We start from the raw sequence: 25,379 nt of genomic DNA on the forward strand, positions 1-25,379 counted from the left end.
ATCAGGAACTCTAAAATGCTTATGCAGACATTCAAGCACTTCAGTTCAGGCATTGAGGTTTGAAAACTATGGCCCAAAGTTTATACATAAAGTAAACTAAAAAAGTATTATTACTACAAAATACCTACATCTTCTGGGGTGAAAGAAACCTTATATCTGCACCAGTAGTACAAATACCGCTCACAGAAAGTGCAATTCAATGCAGTGGGTCCAATTCATAGGCAGAGTACCCTGCCTAAAAGCCTGGGTTATTTTTTGCAGAGAAAGCATGGGCAGAGCAAGGCTACAGAGCAGAATTTTTAGCCCACAACAAATGCAGCTTTGGGGGATTTGTGGGTTCTGCAAACTGCTCCTCAAGATACCTGTTGAGTTTAACACCTGCAGCACAGGCACTGACGGAAGAAGCCTGGAGGGTCTGGCCCTTACAGTGCTGCTAGCACACCCTTTAATATGAAGAACACTAATAAAACACCCAGTGGAACATCAGGTTGAACACTGGTATTGCTTGGCATATAAATCAGTATCTTTCAGAAAATAATTTTATCAGCTAAAAAAAAAATTCATTTCTACATGCAATACTTTGGTTATTGTATAGAAAAGTCCTTTACAAGCTCCTGCCAGAAATCTCCATCACACCAGGAAATGTTAGACGACTTAACGCTTTCATAGATGCCTCACCTGTATGTCCTTTCCCACTGCAGAATAAGCAACAAGAAAGCTGAGGCATGTTACTTAAACCATCATGCTCTTTCACTAACAACCCAGCAGACAAAGTTTAAGTTCTTCACCAGATTGTAAGTTTAGGAGTGGTTTTCTCCACACTATTTTTGAGATGTAAAGAAAGCCCTGAATAGCAGCTGGGTTGCGTCCATTCCTCCAGGTAGCACCAAGATATGCTGCGTGAAGTCAGCATCCCAGCAAAACTTTATGCAAAACTCACCATCTGGAAACAGGGAAGGTGCAATTCACAGAGCTGATGCATGTTAAGCACCGAATGAATTTAATTTAGGTTGACCTGTAAAGAAGATCAAAGTCATGGTCTTCTGGCAAGCAGCATTCCCTTTACCAGGGTGAGACAACTGCCAATTAAACTACTGAAGCTGTGACACATAGTAGCAATGAGTAATTTCAGAAAAATTGGTTCAGTCCTCTTCACTCTGGTCTGTTTGACTTTCATGACATCAAGAACTTCATCACTACTAGGAAAACCAAGGCTTTTTCATAGTTTTCAGTCCTGACTGTATGACAGAATGATGTTAGAATTCAAAGCAGTCTGGAGAGATCATCAGTAGTATTTTAGCACATTAGCAATCATCTGCCATTGGGAAAGCTAATTTTTTTCTCATTACAGTCTGATATGAAGCTATGATGTTGAACAGTTAAGTTCACACCTGATCCCAACCTGTTCTGGTCAAGTTTATGTCACTAGACTTAACCAGAGTCAGGGGAAATGTTGGCAAAACGCTCATTTCAAAAGAAACATAGTAGCTATTAATCCACACCAAGAGCAGATCAAATGTATTGCCCTTCTGGTTCTTAAAAGTGTTGCCTTATTTCAGAAGCCTACACTTGAAAATTTTCAAGGGATCAAGAAGGACATCCATTGAGAAGCAACAACGCAGTCTCAGAAGCCATCAATGATATATTCTCAGAAGCCATTCAATGACAGTCTGCACACAGCAAAGACAGCAAAACAAATGTCATAGAAGGAAATAGCTAAGTCAAATTAATAAAATTACAACTGTCCAGAATGCGTATTCCCTTAGGAATATATTCATACTTGAAATTTGAAAGTGTTTCTACACTTGGTAAAGAATTACTTATGTGAAATTTGTGTACGGAGTTTGACTGATGCTTTCTTAAGCATAAAACACCCAGAACTGCTACAACTTCTAGAGCAAACTTTCATTTCTCTCTTATTATTAGGTTTGAACAGCAGGTAGTGTTAAATGTTTCCATTGCACACCTAGCACCAAATACTTTCTACCTGAATCGCACCCCAGTTCCTGTCAGCTGTTTTGTTACTGCACTGCCTCCTTTCAGTGAAGGCATCTGGCTCCCTAAGGGATTCTGTTCTGCTACGGAACAAAGACAATGGCTTGCAACAGAAGAGTGGAAGTGCTCTGCTTAGATATACCTAATCCCCTTTGTAGCCAGTTTATGTTTCTGGCTTTATATATCCTGTTAGCATGACTTTCACCACCAAAAAATGCATTTTTGCTGTTGAAGCTTGTTGCCTGTTCAGGTCTGTTGGTGCCTCCTAATTCTTGGATGGTGGAAACCTCCCTCACCCCAGCATATTTTCATTCCCTATTCACCTTCTCCATAATATTTTTAATCTTTATAATTTCCTTGTTCTTTCACTGCCTCTTTCCAAGCATTTTATGAAACTATTCTATATCTCCAAGCATCCCGTTCTCTACATTTTGAGCCTTCACTGTGCTTTTTTGATATGTGATCAGTATTGCACAGAGCCCTTAATGTGCGAACAAACCAAGATCTTACAGCATTCTGTGCTGATGCTTTTCAGTCTGCTTTCAACTCCTTCCTCAGTAAAACCCAATACACTGTTTACTGGGGGGGGGGGGGGGGGGGCGCGCGGGGGGGCGGCTGTGTGGTTGCTCATCGCTGGACACAAGGAGGCAGGAGGCACAGCCAGGACACACAGGAATGAAAACTCCAAACTTTCTTTCCTGAGTGCAGCAGCTAATTTAAATCACATCACTGTGTGTATCCACTAGAGCTGCTGCTTTGCCTTTACTGACATCAAGCTTGACCTTTTCAATCATCCAATCACTTCCTACATATGTATTTTGTGTAGGACATTCCTTGTACATATAAAAGCATAATTTATACAAACAGGTGCTCAGAAAAACAAACATCCCATTTTGCCTAGGGCACTGTTTTAAGTGTTATATCGTGAAGCACAAGCTTTCCCAGATTTATTCCTGAGAACTCATATGTCACAGAATCATAGAATGGTTTGGGTTGGAAGGGACCTTAAAAGCTCATCTAATTCCAAACCCCCTGCCACAGGCAGGGACACCTTCCATTAGACCAAGGTGCTCAAAGCCCCATCCAGCCTGGCCTTGAACGCTTCCAGGGATGGGGCATCCACAGCTTCTCTGGGCAACCTGTTCCAGTGCCTTACCAGCCTCATGGGTAGTGGTCTCACCACCCCCCTTATATCTAATCTAAATCTATCTTCTTTCAGTACAAAGCCATTGCCCCTTGTCCTGTCACTACCTGCCCTTGTACAAAGTCCCTCTCCAGCTTTCCTGTAGGCCCACTTAGGTACTGGAAGGCTGCTATAAAGTCTTTCCAGAGCCTAGCTTCTCCAAGCTGAACCACCCCAACTCTCTCAGCCTGTCTTCATAAAAGAGGTGCTCCAGTCCTCTGATTATCCTTGTGGCCTCCTCTGGACTCGCTCCAACAGGTCCATGCCCTCCTTATGTTGGGGGTCACACAGCTGGACACAGTACTCCAAGTGTGGTCTCACCAGAGCAGAGGGGCAGAATCACCTCCCTCAGGCTGCTGGTCACATTATATAGAAAACGTGTTCAGCTGACACATCCGAAAACTATCTTCTTTAATGCCAAATTCAGTAAAACTTTATCCAGGATCTTAAAAACAAAACAAAACAAAAAAACCACACCAAAACCTACTGCATTTTCTCCAGCTTTGAGATCATCACTGGTAATACTCAGCTTTCAGTGGACACCAGCTGATGACTTGCTGCGCTGCGTAAGACAGGGTGGAACCAAGCTGCTTCTTTGTTCACAAAACTGCTGAGCAAACAAAGCTTATTTTTGTTGGTAAAGCAAACAGTTGCCCCAGAAAACTTAGTAAAAACTGCTATTGTATCCCAGCGCTCACTACTATTAGCCAGCTAGCACAGAACTCTTCCATCAGTATGGGAGGTACAAAGTCAACACATTCAGCATTCACTTGTATTAGCAACAAATTTCAGAAGCAGTGACAAGTGAACTACTACTGTGCCTTTTTCAGCCTGCCCTGGTTTATGTAATTAATTTTTCTCTTCATTTTTAAGTCACTATCACAGCTTTGCATAGTTGTTTTCTTTCCCTTCTTGATTCTCTTTGCAGAAGTGAGGGATTTCTTGTAAGAAATCATTGATCTTTATCTACATAGCTCTTCATCAATTGACAGCAGAACTGAAATATAATCCATTTACCAATTTTTAACAGCAAAATTAGAAGCATAATAACCCACTACTGAAACCCAACTGCAAGTTCCCCCCCCCACCCCCTGGCAACATATCCGAGAAGAAACTACAAACTAAAGAGCCAACACTGCCACTATCTCCACTGCCATTCAGAGCAGATAACACCTCTCTGCCCACCAACATTCACTGCTGTAGATGTTGCTGCTTCCAAGAGGGAAGGGAGGGTGGTAATTTAGGAATAGTCATTTGCTAATTGAATAATAGTATGGGTTTAATTCAATTTGCTGCAGTGCACCTTGGAACAGTTCTGTCCTTAGACTGCCAGATTAAATTTATTTGCTAATTTTTCCTAGAGGTGAATTCATATGAGAAATACAAATTCTATATACTTTTTTTTTAATCAGATACACATTGTACTGATGGGATTATTTTGATGGATTTACAATGGCACATTCACATTTTATTTTTTTTTTTGCTTTCTGCATAACCAAGTCTTTCAATCTTTATAAACAACTCCAGGAATTTATTCTCAAGAAAGATTTCCTGCCCTTCCTTACAGGTACAGATGGACACACATTTTGAACATCCCAGTTACCCCACCTGCAAGCTACACAAATGGGTCAGCGGGGAAAAAAGTCCCCTACCTAAGGATGGAAGCGGAACTTTTCTATGTGCTTTGAAGGCGGATTTCTTCAGGTTAAGGAAACTATTTGAGGTTTATGGGAAAGCCTTGAGGCTAAAGCACATTACACTTAACAAAGACCAAATTTGCAAGGCTTCTTGCTGGTCACCAGTGGGGTCTCCTCACACTAATAGCTCTGTAAAATGAGGTTATGAGGAATAATATCCTGAATAAACACAGGACAATCTAAATAAGTCTCTGACGCGACTATAAGAAAGCCCAGCATTGATGTTAATGACAACCACGGCACTGAAACAGAATTGTTTATGTAAGCTTTTCTAATGGTGATTCTTTCTACTCTTATAGAGCTTTTAAAAATCACTAACTTGTAATATTAGAGTATTTGCTGATTTCTATTCTCAGATAAGAGCAACCTTTAACTCCAGTATCCCACAGTTGACAGCTGATCTGCATAACATTGCAAATACAGCATATAACAAATCTCAAGACAGTGAAATAATCCTTCAGTACATGTCTTTTCTGTGCACTGCAATACAATGCAAGACTTATGGAAAATGCCTGCTGAGTGCCAATTCTAACCTGTAGGTACTGGAAAATTAAAACTACATTATAAAACATGATTCTTGTCAGTTAGTGCCAACAAAAGCCCAGCAAGACTTTTTAACCCTTAACCTGTCTAAACATTGGTCACCCTAAGGAATGTCATTTATCTTGTTGCTTAACTCAATAAACCTTTTCTACTTCTTACTGATTTAGCCTGATTAGTACCAAAAAATCATCTGTGAAAGTCCACATATAAATATACTATTCTACAGTACATGTACTCCCATTAGCTTTCATTTACTATGAGCATGGTTTGGTTTTTTTCTTTTGCATATTCTTTCACTCTCTTTTTAAGCTGCATTATTTGAGGACAAAAATTAAAGAAAGGTTGAACTTACTGATCATCTTATTATGGTAAATAACAAGATGAAAAGAATGGGACCAGATTCCTAGAGCATGGAGATGGCAGCTCACTGACAGATGGGACTGTGCTGGTTTATGTCACCCGAGGACCTGGCTCTGAATGCCAACACACAATAATCGCTTGACTACAGTACTGAGAAACAAATCTAGTGAGAAGCAAGAGTGTTAAGTAGCTAATCTTTCTGAAGGTAATGTGAAGCAAGACAGGTTTTTTCAGGTTTTTCTCACAGATGATCCACTGACAGAGACTGTTAAGAATCAGACTCCAAGAAGATCAGTGGCAAACTTCCAAAAAGATCTAGCAAAAAAACCTTCTGGTGACAACTGTCACCACCTGCAGAGGAAAGACAGCCCTAGGGAAAATCCCCCCAAACCCTGCCACCATGGCAGAAGCCTTATTTACCTTGCACCAAGCTTGGGCTCTGACCCATCATCTGTCCTGATCCCACTGGTCTGGCACACACAATTACAAACCAGAAAAGACAGATGCTACAAGTGTCCCCAATATCAGGAATAAACACTGCCAAGTATGTGTTTTGAGGTCTCAAATTCTCCAGACATCTGGAAAAAAAACAACCAGAAGTGACGGAGGATACATACTTTGCTCTTGGATTCCCCCAACCTTCTCCCCAGCATGCCTCCACCAAGAAAACACAGCCCTGCTTATTTTGACAGTTAAGTAAGACACATTTATTTTGCAAAAGTAAGATGGAAAACTGAACTTACCATTAAAATTTAAAGGGGCAAAGCAGCACAGGAAGCTTCTGGGGCACCTCAGTGCTCCCCAGCAATTTGGTCTTGTCAACCACCACCAAAAGCACCTAAGGAAACCCAAATGCTTCAATTCCCTGTCAATCATGATCTAATCAGCCAACAATGCACAAGACTAGGAAATAATTTATCATCCAAACAGCAGGTACAACCAAGGTTAGTTCTGCAGTGTTAAATATTTTCAACTAAATAGGGTCTATGAAAAAGGCTTGTTTTTTCCAAGAAGGAGAACAACATACTGGAGAGAGCTGACAAATTATAACAAGCAGGAGCTGCTGATGAAAAGCAGAAAATAAACTTCCTTTCTTTTCATTCATCATGCATGAGGTCCAGTTGTTCCCTCCAGATGAACATTACCAAGGACACCAACTTCTCTTCTTCTCTTGTACCGACTGAGAACAAACACATTCCTTGCTTAAATGATCTTCCGTGGATTTGGTTCAGCCCGATCGTTAACACAGGAAACCATTGTTTAAAGAAGATCTCTGGAGATCGTTGTCATTTTAGGGCATGTTGACCACTTGGCTGTAATAAAAGTCTAAATTGGGACCTAACAGTTTCTCAGCCACTGTGGAGCACCTACCTCATGGAATACTAAAAAACTCAACGGATCATTGGAAAACTACCAGGTTTAGGGGCAAAATTCACCCTATAATCCTTAGGAGTATTTCTCCAGGGATGTCTGCACTAAAATTCATGTTACTCACCATTTCAAACTAGTGAAATTAGGAGAGCTTTGCCACAGAGAGATCTTTACTTCCCACTGAAGGTCTTTTATCAGTAATGTAACTTGACTTTACTTTTCCAATGGAAACAACTACCACAAGAGGACATAGCAAAAGAACAAAATGTTTTGGGCTGAAAACCCTGAAAAATTTAATTTCAGTAAGATTTCACCTAGTTATGAACAAAGTTCTTTTACAGGCTCCCAGACCTCTCCATCCTCCCCCAAAAGCAATGACAGAAAAGAGGTGGAAGCAGATGAAGAACAACAGGCAACACAAAATTCGATTAATTAAGAAACCTGTGAAGTTACACATCATTACCAGAAAAAAAAAAAAAATCCACAATCCAGCCAGAAAATAACTTCAAGTTTACTCCTAATTCAAGATAAGAGTTAATATTGTTTCAGCAGCAATAAACAGTCTCTACTGGAAGGATGCAACTGCATAACTACAACGGGATTATTGCTTTTTGAGATCTGCATCATCTCAGACCTCAGCTGCTGCTTTCATTTGTAATATGAGAAAGACTACCCAGTGTTATTTCATGTTCTAGTTGTTTCACAAAATAGCTGTTTCCAGGCAGAACTGAGAGGTTATAAAAATATTTAGCACAAGGATGGCAAACATCTTACTTTTATCAGTTTTTCAATCTTAAATTCATATGCATTCAGATTGCATTTAATTATCTGTGCCTGGATGTGCTAGGAATAGCAGCTGCTGGGATATGTTGTAATTTCCATTATTTTAGAAGAATATAGTGGAAACATTGATCTGACATTTTGATATCTTAAAGATTTTTTTCCTAAGAGCAAGATTCTCCTTTTTCCCCAAAACTTATCAGCCAGGGCTACACAGAAGTTTGATATCAGGACCAACATATTAAACTGAAAGAAAAATAAGAAAACTTTGCCAACGAATACAACCAAAAAAATCTTCTGACCTCCCAGGCTTTATTCCCTTCTTTTAAATTTATTTTCAGATTTTTCCCCATCAAACTTCTGGTCCACAAAACCATGGGAGTTTTTCCCCACTGATAAGAGGAGTGAGATGAAATCTCACCTGAATTTTCCCTGGAGCAAAGAGACGTTCAACCAAGATGAAGTGTTTAAGGAACACGGATATATACAGAAATGTTGCCTATGTGTCTTACCCAGAGGAACTGCTACTGGATTTCCCCCTTCACCCATTCCTGCATGAAATAGCCATGACTAAGTCACCACTTGAATCAAACCCAGAACAACTGGCATCACCAGAAAGCTAAAAGTGGTGGTGTTTGCAATGCTTTACCCTTCCAAGAAGTGGTTTTGAGCGCTCCTGGATCATATTGTACATGCTGAATATAAAATGGAGATTGGGTTTGAGAGGCTGAGTCGGCACCCCATCATGCGGAGGGTCACCAAGACTGCTTAAAACAACTCCATCTCCTTTTCAACTGATTTGTATGGTGCACTTTCCAATTGGAGTACTACAGACCTTGGATGTCTATGGCCTAGAAGTCCCTTCCTTTCTCAATCTTCCTGTTTTCACCCTCTCATTTTCCACTACAGATAAGAAAAAAAAAAAATCTCACAAGGTAGAAATGACCTGACTTTTCAGTTTAAACAAGAAGTAGGAAGCATTTCTCTCCTTTCCTTTCCTCAAACTGTTTATTTTGAGCTCTCTGTACAACTAGAGCAGTAAGAAAGGGCATAGGGCTCCCATGGTTTGATTATTTTTTTTGTAGATCAGCTTTCAAAGTAAACAAGCAATCCAAAGCGAACCAAGCCTAACAAAAGGGAACGCACCGCCTCTAATGTTCCTTTAATAATAGTTTGGATTGATAACACTAACATCTTTCTATCTGCATACACAGACTAAATTATATAGCCATGTATTTTAATAGGCAGAAACAAAGGTCAAAATCCAGGCACTTTCATGTATGCTATTATAATGAAAAGTTCTTTTATTTTTCATTTCAGTTGTGGGAGTTTCAATAAAAGGGAGTCATAGAACGGCAGGGGAGACAACAGACATTTGTATTTCCCTTTTCAGCTGCTATTAATAAAATGAATGAGGCTTTATCTCACCAATTTATTTTGTAAATAAAATACCCGTAACAACAAAGCAGTCTTTGCATAACTGCTGAGAAATACAAACTTAAATAGCACATCAACTATGAGCTTATGCGGGAGGAAAAAAATACGCATTCATTATGTTTCACATACAGTGGGAATCATTTTGAAGAGGTTACACCTATGCATTTTCTTCCCTGAAGAGACGAAGATGAGTATTTGGCTGCCTGCAGATGAGCCAGGTTGCATGAATGCATTTACAGAACAATGTATCTACTTGATAAACTCTGAATACTCCTCCCTAGCAATGAAGACTAGAGCTTTTGCTAAATCTGCTTCGGGGTTGTTCAATACTACACTGCAAAGCTACCAGGAAGTTTAGATTCAGAGAAGCTAAGATAATGATGAATGAAATGGCAAGAGTAGTAAATCACTGTGAATATTAGCAGATCCCAAAGGAAGCTGGACATTCATTTTGAAAATGAAAATATATTGAGGTCATCTTGACACTAAAACTTGTACAGCATTGCTTAAGAACTTGCCAGCAGTCCCCTCTCATCCACATGCGACAGGCAAGGTTTTGCTGACAGAGGAACTTGAATGAGGACAGAGATAGGAGACTCTGCTATTCAGGTGCTCAGCAGCATTTGTATAAAGGCATTATATAATGTATAGTCCTCTCCTCTCTGCTCATCAGAGTTTGGCAATACCTTGAGAAACTTTACATTGGTTGATGATGATTTAGATAGCTACAAAAAAAAAAAAAATGTATTTTTTAGGTCTGAAGTCATTAGCTCACAGCTTTGATTGCATTTTCTCCGCTCCACCTACCAAATACTGGCTTAGACTAACCAGAGGTTAAATCTTCATTACTGAAAAGGAATTATTTAATCAAAGAATATCCTTAGAATATACATACATCATCTTGCTATTCCTTAACATAAATTATATGGGACTTGGGTCTTTGTTTGTTTTTTGGGAAGAGATCAGTGTGTAAGATCAGTACAGGTAGGCTACAGGTAATGCTCACCCTACACAGCACCTCAGCCCAGGAGAGGGGCAGGTCACAGAACAGTGGTCACAAACAGCATCACATCACTCCTTTTGGAACACTGCTTGACTGGATTTCTGCTTTGCAAGCTCCTATTCTAATACCTGTGAGATTTATACAAGCTAGTTTTATTAAATCTCCAGCTCAGGTGACAATGAGTGTTCCCACTGCTTGTGCAAAACACTATAATCTTTCCTTCTGTAAACTCCGTTTTGCTTGTATTCAGAAATCTTGCTAATAAAGTCTGTTAGGTTCATATGAGTTATTACAAAAAATATATACCAATTTGCAGTTTGGCTGGAGTTATTCTTAGGAGAAAGGGTAAGTAAAAATATCTCCCTCAACATGTTGCAGCAGTATTATTGTACTGCTGTACTATGTTTATATACCTCTAGTGCTCTTACTGCATTTAAAGTGCTAAGACTTAGTTCTACAGCTTTAAAAATACCTAATTAATACAGAAGAAATATCAACTATATCCATCAAGAGCATAATCACTGCCTATAAAGCAGTGACATTTCATTGAACATTTCATGAAATAAGTCCAAGGAATATTTACATCTCCATCAGTAGTATGAGTAAATAACTACTCTTAGAAAAGTTAATTATTAAGACACTATAAAATAAAAATAATTAGATTAAAAATTAAGGTAACAGTGACAGATTCACATTCTGTTGTCCTGTATATGAAAACAACAGCGTGCAACTCAATTTCTCTAAGAGACAAGACATACACAAGGTTCTCTAACACCAATACAGTAAATGAACACAGTACCTGAACATATCATATGCTGGAAGGCTGCTATAAACTGGTTTGAAGTCTGTAAAAATATAGAAACAAACACTTGTAACAGCGCTCACACAGGCTGGGCCCCAGTGTCACAAACCCAAGCCTTCCTCAATACTGCAGCCACACAAAGAAGTCCACACTTTACCTATTTATGTAAAAATATTAGCAAGAAATATTTATGGACTTTTATAACCAATAAATAATCACAGTTTTTACTTCCCAAAGGTAAAAAAAAAAAAAAAAAAAAAATGGGTGGGGGAAGCAAATTTTAGCATGAATTGTTGTAACTCCAAAAGGAAGCAGATGGAGTAGTGCCCAATTTCTGTGGTAGTTAAGAAATCCCCAAAGATTAACAAACAGGTTTCTGCTCCAACTTTCTACTAACAGATTTCTGTAACTTCGACAGTTCACAAAAAACCATTAGAGTTCAACGAAACCTTGGGTTAAATGCTGAAGGATATTTAGATGGAAGCCAAGACTGATGCAGCAAATGTACAGTTGCTTCTTTGATCCAGTGCGTAAGTTGTGGTGATTTTTCAAGCACTCCAAGTTTTCATGCTGCATCCATAAAAAGCATGCGACTGTCAAGTCATGGAAGCCTTTTTATTGTTCTTTTGCTGTCAGTTCCTAGGTACACTCTCAGGATATTAACACCACTTAAGAAATTACAGTGAGATGCTCTAAGTATTTCCAATTAGATCAAGACACAGTTGATATAAACATATGCAATTACATTGTCTTTTTCATCACCTGACTAGACAGGGGCATGACTGGAATTATGAGCAAATGATACAAAAGTAGTTACTAAACAATGCCTAAAATAATAAAAACTTTTACCTTAAAGATAAGCAGGTCTCAAAGTAACATTACCAGGTTTCTTGCAAATATTCAGGCTAGACATAAAACAGTCTGAAAACATCAACTAAGGGTTAGAAGCAAACCTGATCTTCTCCAAAGGAAGTGGGCTAAACTTCACTGAAATCTTCAAGAAATATACCAACCAAAAGAGAAACAACCAGAAATATTTTGAACATCTCAACCCTTCACCCCTCTGTTTATGCACTCTTCCCCAGGACTTGTGAGATGGAGGGATTGCAGTGCTGATATGAAAACACAAAACATTTTAAGGAACATGGTTGATAACCTCCCTTGCTCCTTTGGCCCACATGCACGCTTGTAGCAGAAGGTGCTCCAGGAATACTCCTTTAGTGCCAGTGCACTGGCCAAGGGATGGTCTTCAAGCCCTACAAAAACACTTGCTCCAGGAGAGGCCCATTTCCAACTGACACGTCTTGCACAACTGGAATGACACCCAATAGTTCTGCCCTTGCCTTCTCCAGCACTTCCTCATAAAGTCTGCTCTGCAGTAGGGTAAACTTTGGAATGAAGACATCAATCCTAAAGAATCTCTTAAACCCAGAGCCTGAGAAAATACTCTTGCCCTGGTGTGTAACGGTCTCAGCACTAGACATAGGGGGAGGGATTATTGATAAGTGATCGAAAATTTCCCAGAGGAACAATGACCACTAAACCAGTTATCCACCAGAAAACAAAATCAAATGGGAAACCCAGGAAGGCTTCAGGATTCCAGCAAAGAGCAGTATCTCTGACCACAGGAAAAACCCTGATCAGACTCCTGCCCAACTACATTAGCAGGATGAAGAAGGAGAAGGGGAAAAAAAAAAAAAAAAAGGCAAAAAAACAGCTGACAACATTAAACATTAAACACAGGAGTGCAAAGAAGAAATTGCTGCCACAGTACATTTTCACAAAACTAATGGAAAGTCCTGTGAAAGGCAGCTTCTTCAGAGGATAGTGATTTGTTGGCATGCTGTGCAGAAAATCCCACTTTGCCATAAATGCCTAATTGATTCCTTCCTACATGGTGCTCCTTGTGGACACTGAGTAAAAGCTCTCCAATCTCAAGAGCTATCTAACACCTGTGCAATGAGATGTTATTTTTTGACATTTGCTTGGGAAGGCAGATCCAAACCCCTCAAGGAGAGGTTTGGAGACTCAGGTAGGGCCCAAAACACTTGTACTGAAAGGCAGCATAAGTCTTAGAAGCAGATCTGCCTCAATTGTGTTAGAAGAGCCCTAATTGCAATGGATGCTGCTATTACAACCTTTCTGAGTGTCCTTAGGAGATGCAGAAAGGTGGGAACATACATCAGAGGACCTAGCTACATTATCAGGAATATATTTCAAAAGAGTACTCAAAACCAACTGGTCCTACACCAAAAAGTTTGGAACTTCAGGGTGGTCTGAAGGACCACCAATCCGAAGGAAGTCTAGCAAGGATACTCTTTGGGCATACATGACAAAACACACTATGCAGCCAGGCAATTCCCTGCCTGCACCAGCTCAACTCCATCTCTCCAGGTATGATCTCAGAGCATGAGATTGACCTGAAATGCCCCAACAGACACAGAGTTCAGCCAGCGTCTCTAGATTTAATTGACTGAACTGGAAACTGCATATTCACTCTTAGCCCCAGAGACTAAATAAATTAAAAACAGACTGAAGAGTTTATAAAGTTTGTTCCAGGAAGTCCTTTTGCCAGAGCTGGGGGGAGGGGGGAAACAACAAACCCCTCAGTATGGTTCTTTGAGAGGAATGATGACCACCATCAGTGTTGGTGAATACCAACAAGAAGCAGCTCATGCATCTGGACTTTACAATGGCAATAACAGCAGGCCATAATAAAGTAAGGGACCTCTTGCTAGTACAGTGTACAGCAATATAAAAATTAATGTGGTACAGGCCAAGAGACATGATGCACACTCTCCACTGAGGCAGCAATACTACTGCCCCCATTTTGCTATTCTGGACTTACACTTGGGAACAAAGTAATTTAGCCTACTTAAATCCAAACTGGGTCTCCGTTCTCTGTTTTTCCTTCATTTAGAAGAATCAATACTACCAAATCCTTTTTCTGAGAAGAAACTGACTCAGAAGACCCCAGGGCTAAAAGAGCAATTACATCCTATTAAATCAGATCCTTATGAGAGCAGTCCATAAAAAGAGACAAAAGAGGGGTCAGAGGGAGAATGACACAAAGACAGATTGAATGCCGCGTTTGTGGATGACTGCAGGTAGCATCCAAGAGTCTGCAGTGCTCATTGTCCAGTTGGGGGGGGGGAGGGGGAAATGTAACTGCACAGTTCGGAGCAAGAAACAGGAGCAAAAAAGGTGATGCACTCCAGCATACCTTCAGAAGTGAGAACAAATATAAGTGCACTGGCCAACAGATTGGTCATAAAATATTAATTATAGCACCACAAGACCTTGGCAAAGCCTGTAATGATAACACGCAGGAGGCAGCAAGGAGATGGAGAAACACAGTATCTAGATGCCTGTTTTGGTTTTGATTCAACAGCAAAAATCCCCAGAGACTGAAGAGTTGCATTGAATATTTCACCCATCTGAGACCAGAGAGTTCTGCAGCCTCTGATAGGAGGTCTTCTACAGGCTCTCGCATTCTTCTCTGTAGGTCAAATGGCTAATGAGACTTTGTCTCCCCTTATCAACACCAAGCTTACCATCCTGGCAAATCCTGCAGTTTCTAGGAATGTTCCTTCCCAAGACATCTCTGACTTCCCAAAAAAACACCTTCCCATGGAAGGTCACAATTAGACAATACGTTGCTTTGGAGAAGCCACCAAGAATGAAGCAAGAAACAAAGTATTCTTTTAAAGGCAAATCTCCATAACTGAAAACAAAAAGAAAACTAAATTTAATAGAGGAAAACTACTAAAACAAGGACTGGGGGAAGTGCAGGCTGTTTTTCAACATGGGTTCTTAAAAAAAATGGTTCTTCCCTTTTCATGCCTACAGAAGTAGGAGCCCACAGGGTACTGGTGGAGCTATTTCTCTTTGCTCAAGTTCTCAAGCTGTGGTACAGAGGTGCAACCTCAATAGTAATTTGCAGGACAGTCAGTCAAAGAGGATGTTACAGCACCCAGTGCCAATACAAAAATCACAAGCAACGAAACAGTTAATCCAAGTATTTTAACCTTCCTTTTTCCCCCGGCTCACTGTATTATGTCTTCCACACTTTATGGGAATAGCAACAAATATAAAAAGAGGACTCTTCACACCTATTAATATAGTTTCTAAAAAAATTAAGACATCTGTTTATAACAGCATGACTGTTATTCACATGAGAGCCTAAAACTTGTATCTTGCCACCTGATTTATCAACAGCTCTGCTGATGTATTTTCCTTTCATAATGCAACCATCAAATTTGACATACTGCAGTTGACAGGTTCAGACAGAGAGGGAGCACAAGAGGAAACATTTGGTTTCAGATGTGGGATATCACATTTATCCTCATTAGTGTGAGGTAACACCCACACATAACTCAAACCTGTCAACACAGTACAGATCTAGATGTATGTCTCTGAAAGAGACCTTTCCAGGTTTTCATATTTTTAAGTGCTTTCAGAAAATTTTAGAAATATCATGCCCAAAGAAAGCATAACAACAAAGAAGCCAACAAGTGCAAAACTGCAAAACTGGAACTTGGAAAATGTTCGGGTTTTTTTGCTTAAAGAAAACTAGAGATGGTGGATTAATTTTAGAGGCAGAATATGTTAAACCAGTAAGAACCTTTTTTGGCTCAAAAAGAAACTTTGGTTTTCACGCAAACAATGTGTTGAACCACTCTTACAGCAATATACATTCTCATAAGGTAATATTTCTAATAAGTTTATTTTATTCTCAAAATTGTTTTATTTGCAGACTGAAGAGAGCCAGTATAGACCAGTTCAAACGTACAAGACTCGTCCCCCTTTTCACTACCAGTCTTATCAGCCTGGAGGAAAACTGTTGCTGTAGGCGGTCAAAGCACGTATGTTTAACGCTCACAGCAATTCCAGCCCCTAAGGAATACTTGCTTATATAACAAATAAGTTAAATTCCACCATCAGAGCACAGCTACAAGGGAATTTTTTTGGTGTTGCTAGAGAATAAGGGCATCTCTTCACCCAATTAATTTAATACACAGAAGTTGTGGGGGTTTGTGGATAACTGGCTAGCTGAAAAAGTTCACATAGACATAGTCCAGCTGGCTGGACAAAAATGCACATCGCTCTCAGCTTATCTGAAGTAAAGCAAAAATACACTATCCTTGGCAGTTCTTGTTACACAATAACAGGAAGATCGCGGTGGGAAAAGAATGTTACAGGTGGGAACAGATAACTACAGAAGAGAAACTAGGGGCGGGCTTGATATTTAGGCAACTAACCAATAATGAGCTTAACTTTTGTAATATGTATGAGCTGATTGTAACAAAGCATAAAAGGTGACTGTAAGGTACAATAAAGGAAGTCTGCTGATCACTCATATTGAGTGACTGTGTCTTCCCTCCGTCGCGACAGGGTTTTCTTGCTGCTTAGTGAACATAGGAGAATTCAGGGGTGTTCCCTGCCCCAGATCATTTCAGAACCTGATGAAATACCAGTTCCTACCTTACTACTTCATATAGATCCTTCTTTCGTAGTTCATAAGATCCACCCAAGACAAACAGACATGTGCCATTTGCCTCAAATGTCCAATATACAGCTTCCTTCCTGTACAGCTATAGGGAAAACTTTGGAGGGGAAGAGAAATACTCAACTTGTACAAAACACTACTCAGGAAACACACGTTGCTACGACCACCCAAATGCAAAAGCTCTGCACATCTTAATCAAGGTCTCTGTTCTAAGAAGTCTTTCACAGCCACAGGACCTAGTTTGTGTTACTATTTAATGATCATGCAGATACCTGATGACAGCACTGCTGCTAAGGAACAGAAATACTTAAAATGCAAAGAACAGTCTGTAAACAGCAAAAACCCTGCCTGAGGTCAGGTAAGGTATAAAGCCATAAGGAGATCTCTTTTCACGGGGCTCCGATTGCGATGATACCTTCTCTCCACCCTGGCACCTATCTAATAGTGCCTTTTACGGAGCCCCTCAGGTTGCTGTGCCTCACTGTAGGTACCTCCTGAAAGTTTCCCTCCTCTATGGAAGAAATATGTTGGCATCAACCTAAAGAATTCTGTTAACTGGACAAATGTATCCCTGGCTATCTGCATTTAATACGTAAGGCGTCTCTAAAGTGGTGTGTGCCGCAAGTCCCTCAGACCCACTTACCCCAAAGGACTAAACTAAGTAACAGTGCACGCAGGATGAAGCTAGAGAAATAAAGTGTTTCAAAGACTGGGATACAGTGGAGCCAACAGTAGTCCTGAAAGTCTAAAGCAGGTGAACTGGGGGCCTTTATTTTCCTAGAGGTGGAAACCTGACCAGCAAGACACAGACTATGGCTAGAGTCAGCCCAGAACAACAACAAAAAAAGCTTATTAAACTTACTAAAAGCGAAGTAACCCTAAATTTGGGATTCTGCTTGCTGAGAAATTTCAGTTTCAGCTCCTGACCTACAACTTTCTTTTCTTGCTACCAACCCAAAGCTAAACAAGAGCCCAAATTCAGGACAAACCAGTATTTCCAAGGCTTCAGACCTGGTAAAAACAGCAGTCCTTGGGCTTTCATACCTAGGATCCTATCTGCCTCAGTGCTGCCAGGCTGTCTTGGACAGAAGGACCCAGAATGACTCTCCAACAAGCACAACTCTCATTCTATAGTTCCTCAAGGCTGTATCTTATAAAAGCCCAGGCAGGAGCCCACGAGAAAACTAGGCAAGTTTCCAGTTAAATCTTACCTGTATTCCAATGACTTAAAAAAAAAAAATCCAAACCATAAAAAAAAATAGGGTTGGGGGACGGGGACAGGGATGACGATGATCACAAAAAACCCAACTAAATTCCTTGCATCAAACTTCTCAGATTCAAGAAATGCAGAGGCAGTCCAGAAAGTACAGATGCACACCCAGGAGAGCGAAGTCTACCAGGACTGAGGCAGTCTCCTCTTTTAGAGGTGATTGAGTGTATTAGCAGTTACTGGGTTTAGAGGATTAGACTAACCACACATCTCCCTTAGCCTTGCACAATTTAGGAGCTATTCTACACAAACACCCTTAAAAACAAGCTCCCAGATTAGCACATGTCCAGGCCAGAGGGTGTTTAGATTGACAGCTCCTCAGTTCGATGGGTGTTTCCCTCCTTTTGGGACCAATGAACAAAATCCAAACCAGCTGAAGCATGGCACATGTCAAAGGCACACTCCTACCTGTCAAACTCAACACTTGTCTCTATCCAGCATGCTGCAGAGAAGTCAGTGCCTCATTCTGACTTCCCACTAATACCACCTCACCATTTCTACTCCCAAGAACATTTCCTTCAGCTTCCTCCTCTCCCCATCTAAATCACAATTTACAGCACCCTCCTATCATCCTGTACTGTGATGCACCTCTCCCTGCCCAGCTCTACAGTTTGACACATAATAGGTTGAATAATAGGATGTATGAAAGATGTTCTTGTGTTTTTGATAACCTATCTTTTCTCAAGCTTCACTGTATTAGCCAAATTTTCATTTCTAGAGTCCAGCCTGTTTGTACCGGTACTGTTCTCACTCCTGATAACAAAAACAAACAAACAACAAAAAAAACCACAACAGGGAGGGCAGGAAATGTGAGGTATGATATGGAATAATAGGACAAAGAATACAAAGTTTTAACCCTGTCATCACATGCATGGGAGCATGTGACTGGAGGGGAAAAAGTCAAGCCCACTAGCATGGGTAGTGTTGGGCAAATACACAAATAAAAAATGACTGCATACATAGAGCCAGTACTGGACAGCATGAAATTACCTTGCTGCTAGAACCAAAGACAACATGGACAAGTGGAATCAAGCCTTTTCCTGACTCTTTGCTGAGGTACAATGCTACAGCCATTCCCACCCAAGGAATGTAGCAAACCTGCGATTACATTCAGAAAGCATCATCAAGCCACAATGAAGAAGAAAGAGCCTGGAGGTCAACACTTACTATTATCCAGCCTTTTAAGGTTCACCAAGCTCAGTGAGTGTCACATATGTATGAATTTTAACATCCATGGTAAAGAACCAAAATACTCAAGGATTGTAGTTACAAAGGTCTCACCAGGACTAGCAGAGTCCTCATGTCTAGAGGGGAAAACTAAGACGCTACTGCAGATTCACCACAATAAAAGAGAATGCAGAAAGTAACAGTGAAAATGATAGATGTTTTCAAATCTATCTTACTTAAAATTATTATTTAAAATATGTCTAAGGAAGCATCACCAATATATAACAGACTATATATAAATCTTCTGGTAAGAGGCTCTATTTAAACAGTGAATCATAAATTATGAACAAGCATAAGAGTATTGGTTATCAAATGCTCTACATGAGCAATTTTTATTTATATTAAACATGGCTATAAGTACAAGTAAGGAAAGAGAGTAATTAATGGAGGAAACGCAGCATTTAGATTTTTTAGAAAAGAATATACCTCTCATACTCACAAGTATGGGTATCTTCAGTATAGTTTTGTAAAGAATAATGCTTGTAGTGTAGTTGGGGGGCGGTGGGGCATGTTAATAACCGACAGGACACAGAATGATGAGCCAAAATGATGAGTGAGCCTGTTCTCATAATTATAATCCAACCCATTTGATAACATCTTCTTCCATTTCCATTACTTCATCATCACTCATTGCATTATGTCTAAACATAGACTATAAACTCTTCATAATTTTGTTTGTAAAGCATTATGCATATTTACGGAGCTATCTAAATAATCTTAAATTAAGTTACAAGACCAACCGAAAGCTGGGGGAGAGCCAAGTCATGCCCTCATACATAGAGGGCTGGATTGCCAGAAAAGCAAGAATAAGCTGAAGTGCCCAAAAGACACAAAAGTTGTCTTTGACACACATTTCATTTAGAAAACAAGAATCAAGAATTCAGTCACAGAGTTTGGACCAACAATTAGAAACATCTGGTAAATTCAAGGAATTGACACTACTAGTACATCATCATCAGATTGTCAAACAAAGGGTCATCGGAGTACCAAACAGTGTTCAATACTCCCAACCATGGTGGAAACCGCTCTGCCCAGAACTCCCCTCCAAAATCCTCTCCATAGAATATGAAGAGGCTGAGCAGGAGATGAGTATACACTTTTGACAGTGTGCTGTTGTTACGGGCTTTTTCAAGGGACAACATTAAAGGAAACACCCAAAACCAGTCATGAAGCAAATATACTGTAAGCATGCCTCTGATGTGGCATTGTTTGGGAAGCAAGCATAGAGCTGTGCAGTGAAAAACCTCCACATTTTTACTATAAAAACAATATTATTCAAATATAATTTTAAAGCAGTTGTTGATAGAACAGATTCTGCACCTCATCCAAGTCGTCTCTGTATTTAAATGGAGGCCTGAAAAACCTAAATCTTTCCATGTAATGCTGGGGGTGGAAATACATAATTTGCTTTGGCATCCCCCATAGCCTACTTCATAATGCAAAATGCCATCTGAATGTGCAAAATTGGAAAATATGAGAAGCCAAAGGAATTAAACCTGTGACTTGAGAAAGAACTTCACCTTAAAAGGACAGAACATTAAAGCTGTTTTGGGAAACTAGCAAAAAGCATTTGCAACTATACAACATTAAGAGTTTGGCAAAAAAACCGTATTTAAAAGGTGGCTTACTGCCTTGAAAATATTTTTGTTTAAAAGAACAATTTAAGAAATGAATTTACACATGTACACATACATACAAACACGCAAGTTATACATAACCTGTAGTTTTCATGTATTTGCTCAAAAGATACAGGCAAGCAAGAAACCTCCATTCCCCTCAGGTCTTATCTGGCCAAAATGCTTGCAAGCCTATGAGATGGCTCTGGTAAGCAGCAAGAAGAATTTTATAAGCATTTATCCATTTGCATTGTACCAAATCAAACAGAATTTGCTCACTGCATTTTCTTAATTCAAACAGTGACATTTGACTCAAAACTCCTTATCAGTTACTCTCAGAAGAGGGATGCTGTAGTAGACGGACACGAGGTTTGATCAAGCTTAGTAACTCCTACAGATGAACATGCACTTCCTTTAAAAAAAAAAACCATATAAAATATGCTCAATTTGACACGTGAAGAGTTAGAGAACTTGGAAAGAATAAGATATAACATGCAAATAGCTGACATTTTGGAGAAGCAGGTCACTGGCAACACCAATTCCATTATAAGATTTTCAGAAACCTGATGGCTGCCAAGAACAGCAGAATATCCATTGCTCTCATGTTCCACCAAGAAAACAAAACTCTGCTACAACACATACTGTGACAAATCAGATGTGCCAAACTGCAGATGCTACACTTACTTTGTGCACAAGACAGAAAAATAACACTTTCTATTACACAATGCATTGCTTCTGCAGAGTGCCCCATGTGCTTTATCAACATTTCTAAGTTTGTCCCCACAATAAGGCAGCAAGCCATGACCACATTCTCCTTGTTTTACAGTCATTTCCTCTTCCATAACACCATTATTTCTGTTAAGTCCCTAATTTATATAACAAACCATTGATATTGCCTCAAAGCCAAAGAACTATATTCAGTGGATTTAGTAGTTTATTCCAACAGATCTCAGTGCAAGGTTAACCTATTTCTTTATATAGGGAGGCACACAAATCTAGTAAAAAATTTTCCAGGTAAAATTAGTCCACACAATTTTTCAACAACCATATTTAGATAACATTTTTGTCTCTATATGTGTTGAAAAAAGGAAATAAGTATCAGCTTTTAAAATCATACCTTCCATGACATACACCAGGGAACCCACATCTCCTTCCTTGATGATGCAGCTGTCTTTGCCATACTCCACGGGATACATACAATCCACAATCTCCTGGATCTGAGACAATTCCAGATTCTTCATGAAGTCATTGTCAAGGATCGCTTCCTTTATTAGCTCCTTGGACCTGTGGCAAAAAAAGACAAGATTTATCCACGTGGCCAACAGCTGAGCTGATTAATAGCATGGGAACTTCAGCACAACCACATGGTGCTCCAATGAGTATTTTCTTGGAAAAAAAAATCCAGAATTTCAGTATTTTCCTAAAAAAATGATGAAGTCTATGTGCAAAGTAGTAAAAAAATAATTACAGAAATGTTAACTTGAAATTATTTTTTGTAAATAAGGTTTAGATACATCGACAATTGAAATAAAAATAGATTTCATGTGATTGCAAGATCCTCTTTTAGCTACAAGTTTCTCATCTATAATAACACCAAAGAATAACATGGCTACTTGAAGTATCTTCCATATACAAAACTGAAAGGAAATACAAACAAGAAGTTAAAGAACTTATGACTTAGTTTATTATATTTTCTATTAAATTATACAAACTGAAGCACACAAAAGCATGATACCGCACTGTCTTTCAGTATTACTCGAACAGCAAAGGCCATTATATTCACCAGAGGAGGCACCACTGCTACAGGAGTAACACCACCATTAAATCATTTCTTTGTGACTAAAAGGAAAATTCTGAAGTTACATTGTATATTCTGTGTGCACAGAATTATGCCTGCAGTTTTAGTTTGGTATGTGGTCAGGTTGGAAGTTTGGAGTTCTTAGTAGCCACTTCACAAAGTTGAGTAGGGAAGGAGTTGTTTGTGAGCATACCAACTTCAGAATTCAAAGTTCACACATTCTCTGGGAGACTACCCAAATGGGTATGTAATACAACCCGTTACCTCTAGAAGTGTCTCTGCCAGCATCATGTTATGACAGAAAACGTGCAACACCACCACTTTTTCCTGATTTTCCTGAGATTCTTTCAATGTCTACAACTAAAGTACTCGCAACGTGGTGAGTCATGCTCAGGTGAGCTCTCCAATCTTCCCTTCAGACTGTCAAGTTCAACTTACCCACCTGCTAATGCAGCATAACCACCATGTTATGACATTTTGCAAAAAATTCGTAAAGCAACTTGCACAAATGAACAAATGAGAATGCTAAATCTAGATCTATGACACCAGGTCCTCAGCCCTTTATTTCTCACTCCGAAACTCCAATTCTGTGGGCTGAACTATTTGCTAATGTGAACATAGCCCAGGCAGATGACAGCTACCTGCAGAGCAGAGCTTACACATTCAGAAGTTTTATCCTTTTAAAATATGAATATGAAACAAGGTTTTCAAAGAAAAATAGATTAATAGATCATGTCTTCTTGGAAAAGAGCCAAATTGAGACTTCAGAAGCCCAAAACCAGCCAGACAGCCTTGGAGATACTATGCCTATGCTACAGTCCTTTTAAAGTATACCTCAAGGTTATATGTAGCACAGATTCAATTCATTAACGTTTAGAGAAGTTTTTTATGCTTTCAGTAGTTTTGAGGTTATTTCAAAAAACCATGCTACTTTACATCAGAGTCCATCATCACTGACCCAGGCAAAGCACAGGATGGAAAGCAGACCAGACTTTTCAAGTCCTGTCTGCAAGACAACACAGACTCAGACTGCTACAACTGTTTGGCTCTTGAGAAATTTAATTTGACATCACATACTGTCACTCCAATTCCTTATGCATGAAAATAAAAAACACCAGAAAAACCTACATCTATATTACTCCTTGCTTTCAGTAATGCAAGAAGCTGGTAATTTGTGAGGTTGACCAGATGACAGATAAACCTATTTCCTTATTCCCTCCTCCTGTGCTAGGGCAAGACTATGCCTCCTATGCTCTGCCCTGACTCAGTACTGTTCTTTTGGTCTTAGCCACCCCCACAGATCCCCCAAATCCTTCTAACAAAGGCACTAATTATTAGCATTACTCAAACTGCCTGCTGAAGAAGAAAGCATAATAAAAGCTTTCACATTAGTCATATCAACTAGCATTACAATTTCAGCCATTTATTTCATTCCAAGGCTCAAAATGAGGCTTTTCTCCTTGATAAAGTCAGCCTTTCAAATGGAGTGTTTGCAAGAATATCCTCAAGAGACTGAAGGGAATTCAGATACGGTTCAAGTCAGACCTCTCCTGTTAATTTAGAGGCCCTCAGCAAAAAACAATGCTGCTCTTGTTGGAATCAAGTAGAAGGATTTGAAAGGGATCTAGGAAATTCGGTCTAAACAACAGTGAAGGAACCGCACACAGCTAGGAAAATCCATTAGAAGTCTATTTTGGGGAAAAGCCCCAAAACATACACAACATGAACAAACTTAGGAAATTCATGAGCTATTGTCACAGTCTAAGACTACATCTGAACCAACTGACTCACAGCTTCTGCTCTTCCACATGGAAATATCACAGAAATTAAAGCTCAAAGACCCACCAAGTCATTCAAACCCTTTTAACAACAATAAAAAATAAATCTATTAAGAAGAAAAACACACTGGCTAGGACATTAATAACAGAGTTTCATCTCTGCCACATCCTAGCATCTTAAAATTAAGTATCTCCATAGAATGGTCTGGATAATAACTCAGTCACGCTTGACTAATCAAAATAGATATTATTAGTTAAGGATAATTAGTTAAAATGAGACTTCAAATACAAAGAACACAGTATAACAAAAAAGCACCTCCAGCTGCCCGTAAGCAGTACCGACTGTAGGAGCAAGCACTTTGCGCTCTAACTGCGTATTTATGAGTGTATTCGCATGAGACTAAACCACACTTCACAGTTTGTAAGCTACAAACCTCATCAGGAAATATTCCATCCATCTTTAAAAATAAATAAAAAGCTCAGTTTGACATATTTGAAAATTAGTTGATTCTAAAAGCTCAGTTTGACATATTTAAAAATTAGTTGATTCTAAAAATACATTGTCATAGCTACAAATAAGAGTTACTCTATTGTCCCCTGCAAGAAAATATTCGTCACTCCAATAATTCCAAAAAAATTATTCATGCAATGTAAAATTGCCATTCTCACATATTTGCACATGCCAGGCTTTCAGCGACTTCTACATTATTTTATTAAGCCATTTTCTTTCAATATAATTCACAAGTGAAATATCAGGTAGACAATATTTTTTTCTTTTGTATTTTTTTATATGAAATGAAACTCAAAGCATATAAATTAACTCACAGTTCACAACTATGCCATAACAAATGCTTTTCTAAACTACACCATTTCTTAATCATTGTTATTATTTTAAAACAGCATATGCCCCAGATGTTGAATACACAAATGTACCACATATCCACTTAATATATCTATATCTGAATCGATACTAAAAGCTATTTAAAATGGTCATAAACACACTCCTGCCA

At 39.3% G+C, this 25,379-nt stretch overlaps 1 protein-coding gene across 2 annotated transcripts in view; it reads right to left on the reverse strand.

The window, feature by feature from the left end:
* Positions 1-25,379, reverse strand: part of PRKG1 (protein kinase cGMP-dependent 1) — a 509,003-nt gene that overhangs the window by 418,180 nt on the left and 65,444 nt on the right. For both annotated transcript variants that reach the window (XM_037400740.1, XM_037400739.1), the window contains exon 2: positions 21,911-22,077. In XM_037400740.1, the coding sequence (XP_037256637.1) occupies positions 21,911-22,077 (167 nt within the window). The remainder of the gene's footprint in view (positions 1-21,910; positions 22,078-25,379) is intronic.

This window comes from Falco rusticolus, chromosome 9, assembly GCF_015220075.1.
Source record: "Falco rusticolus isolate bFalRus1 chromosome 9, bFalRus1.pri, whole genome shotgun sequence".
Classification (NCBI taxonomy): Eukaryota; Metazoa; Chordata; class Aves; order Falconiformes; family Falconidae; genus Falco; species Falco rusticolus.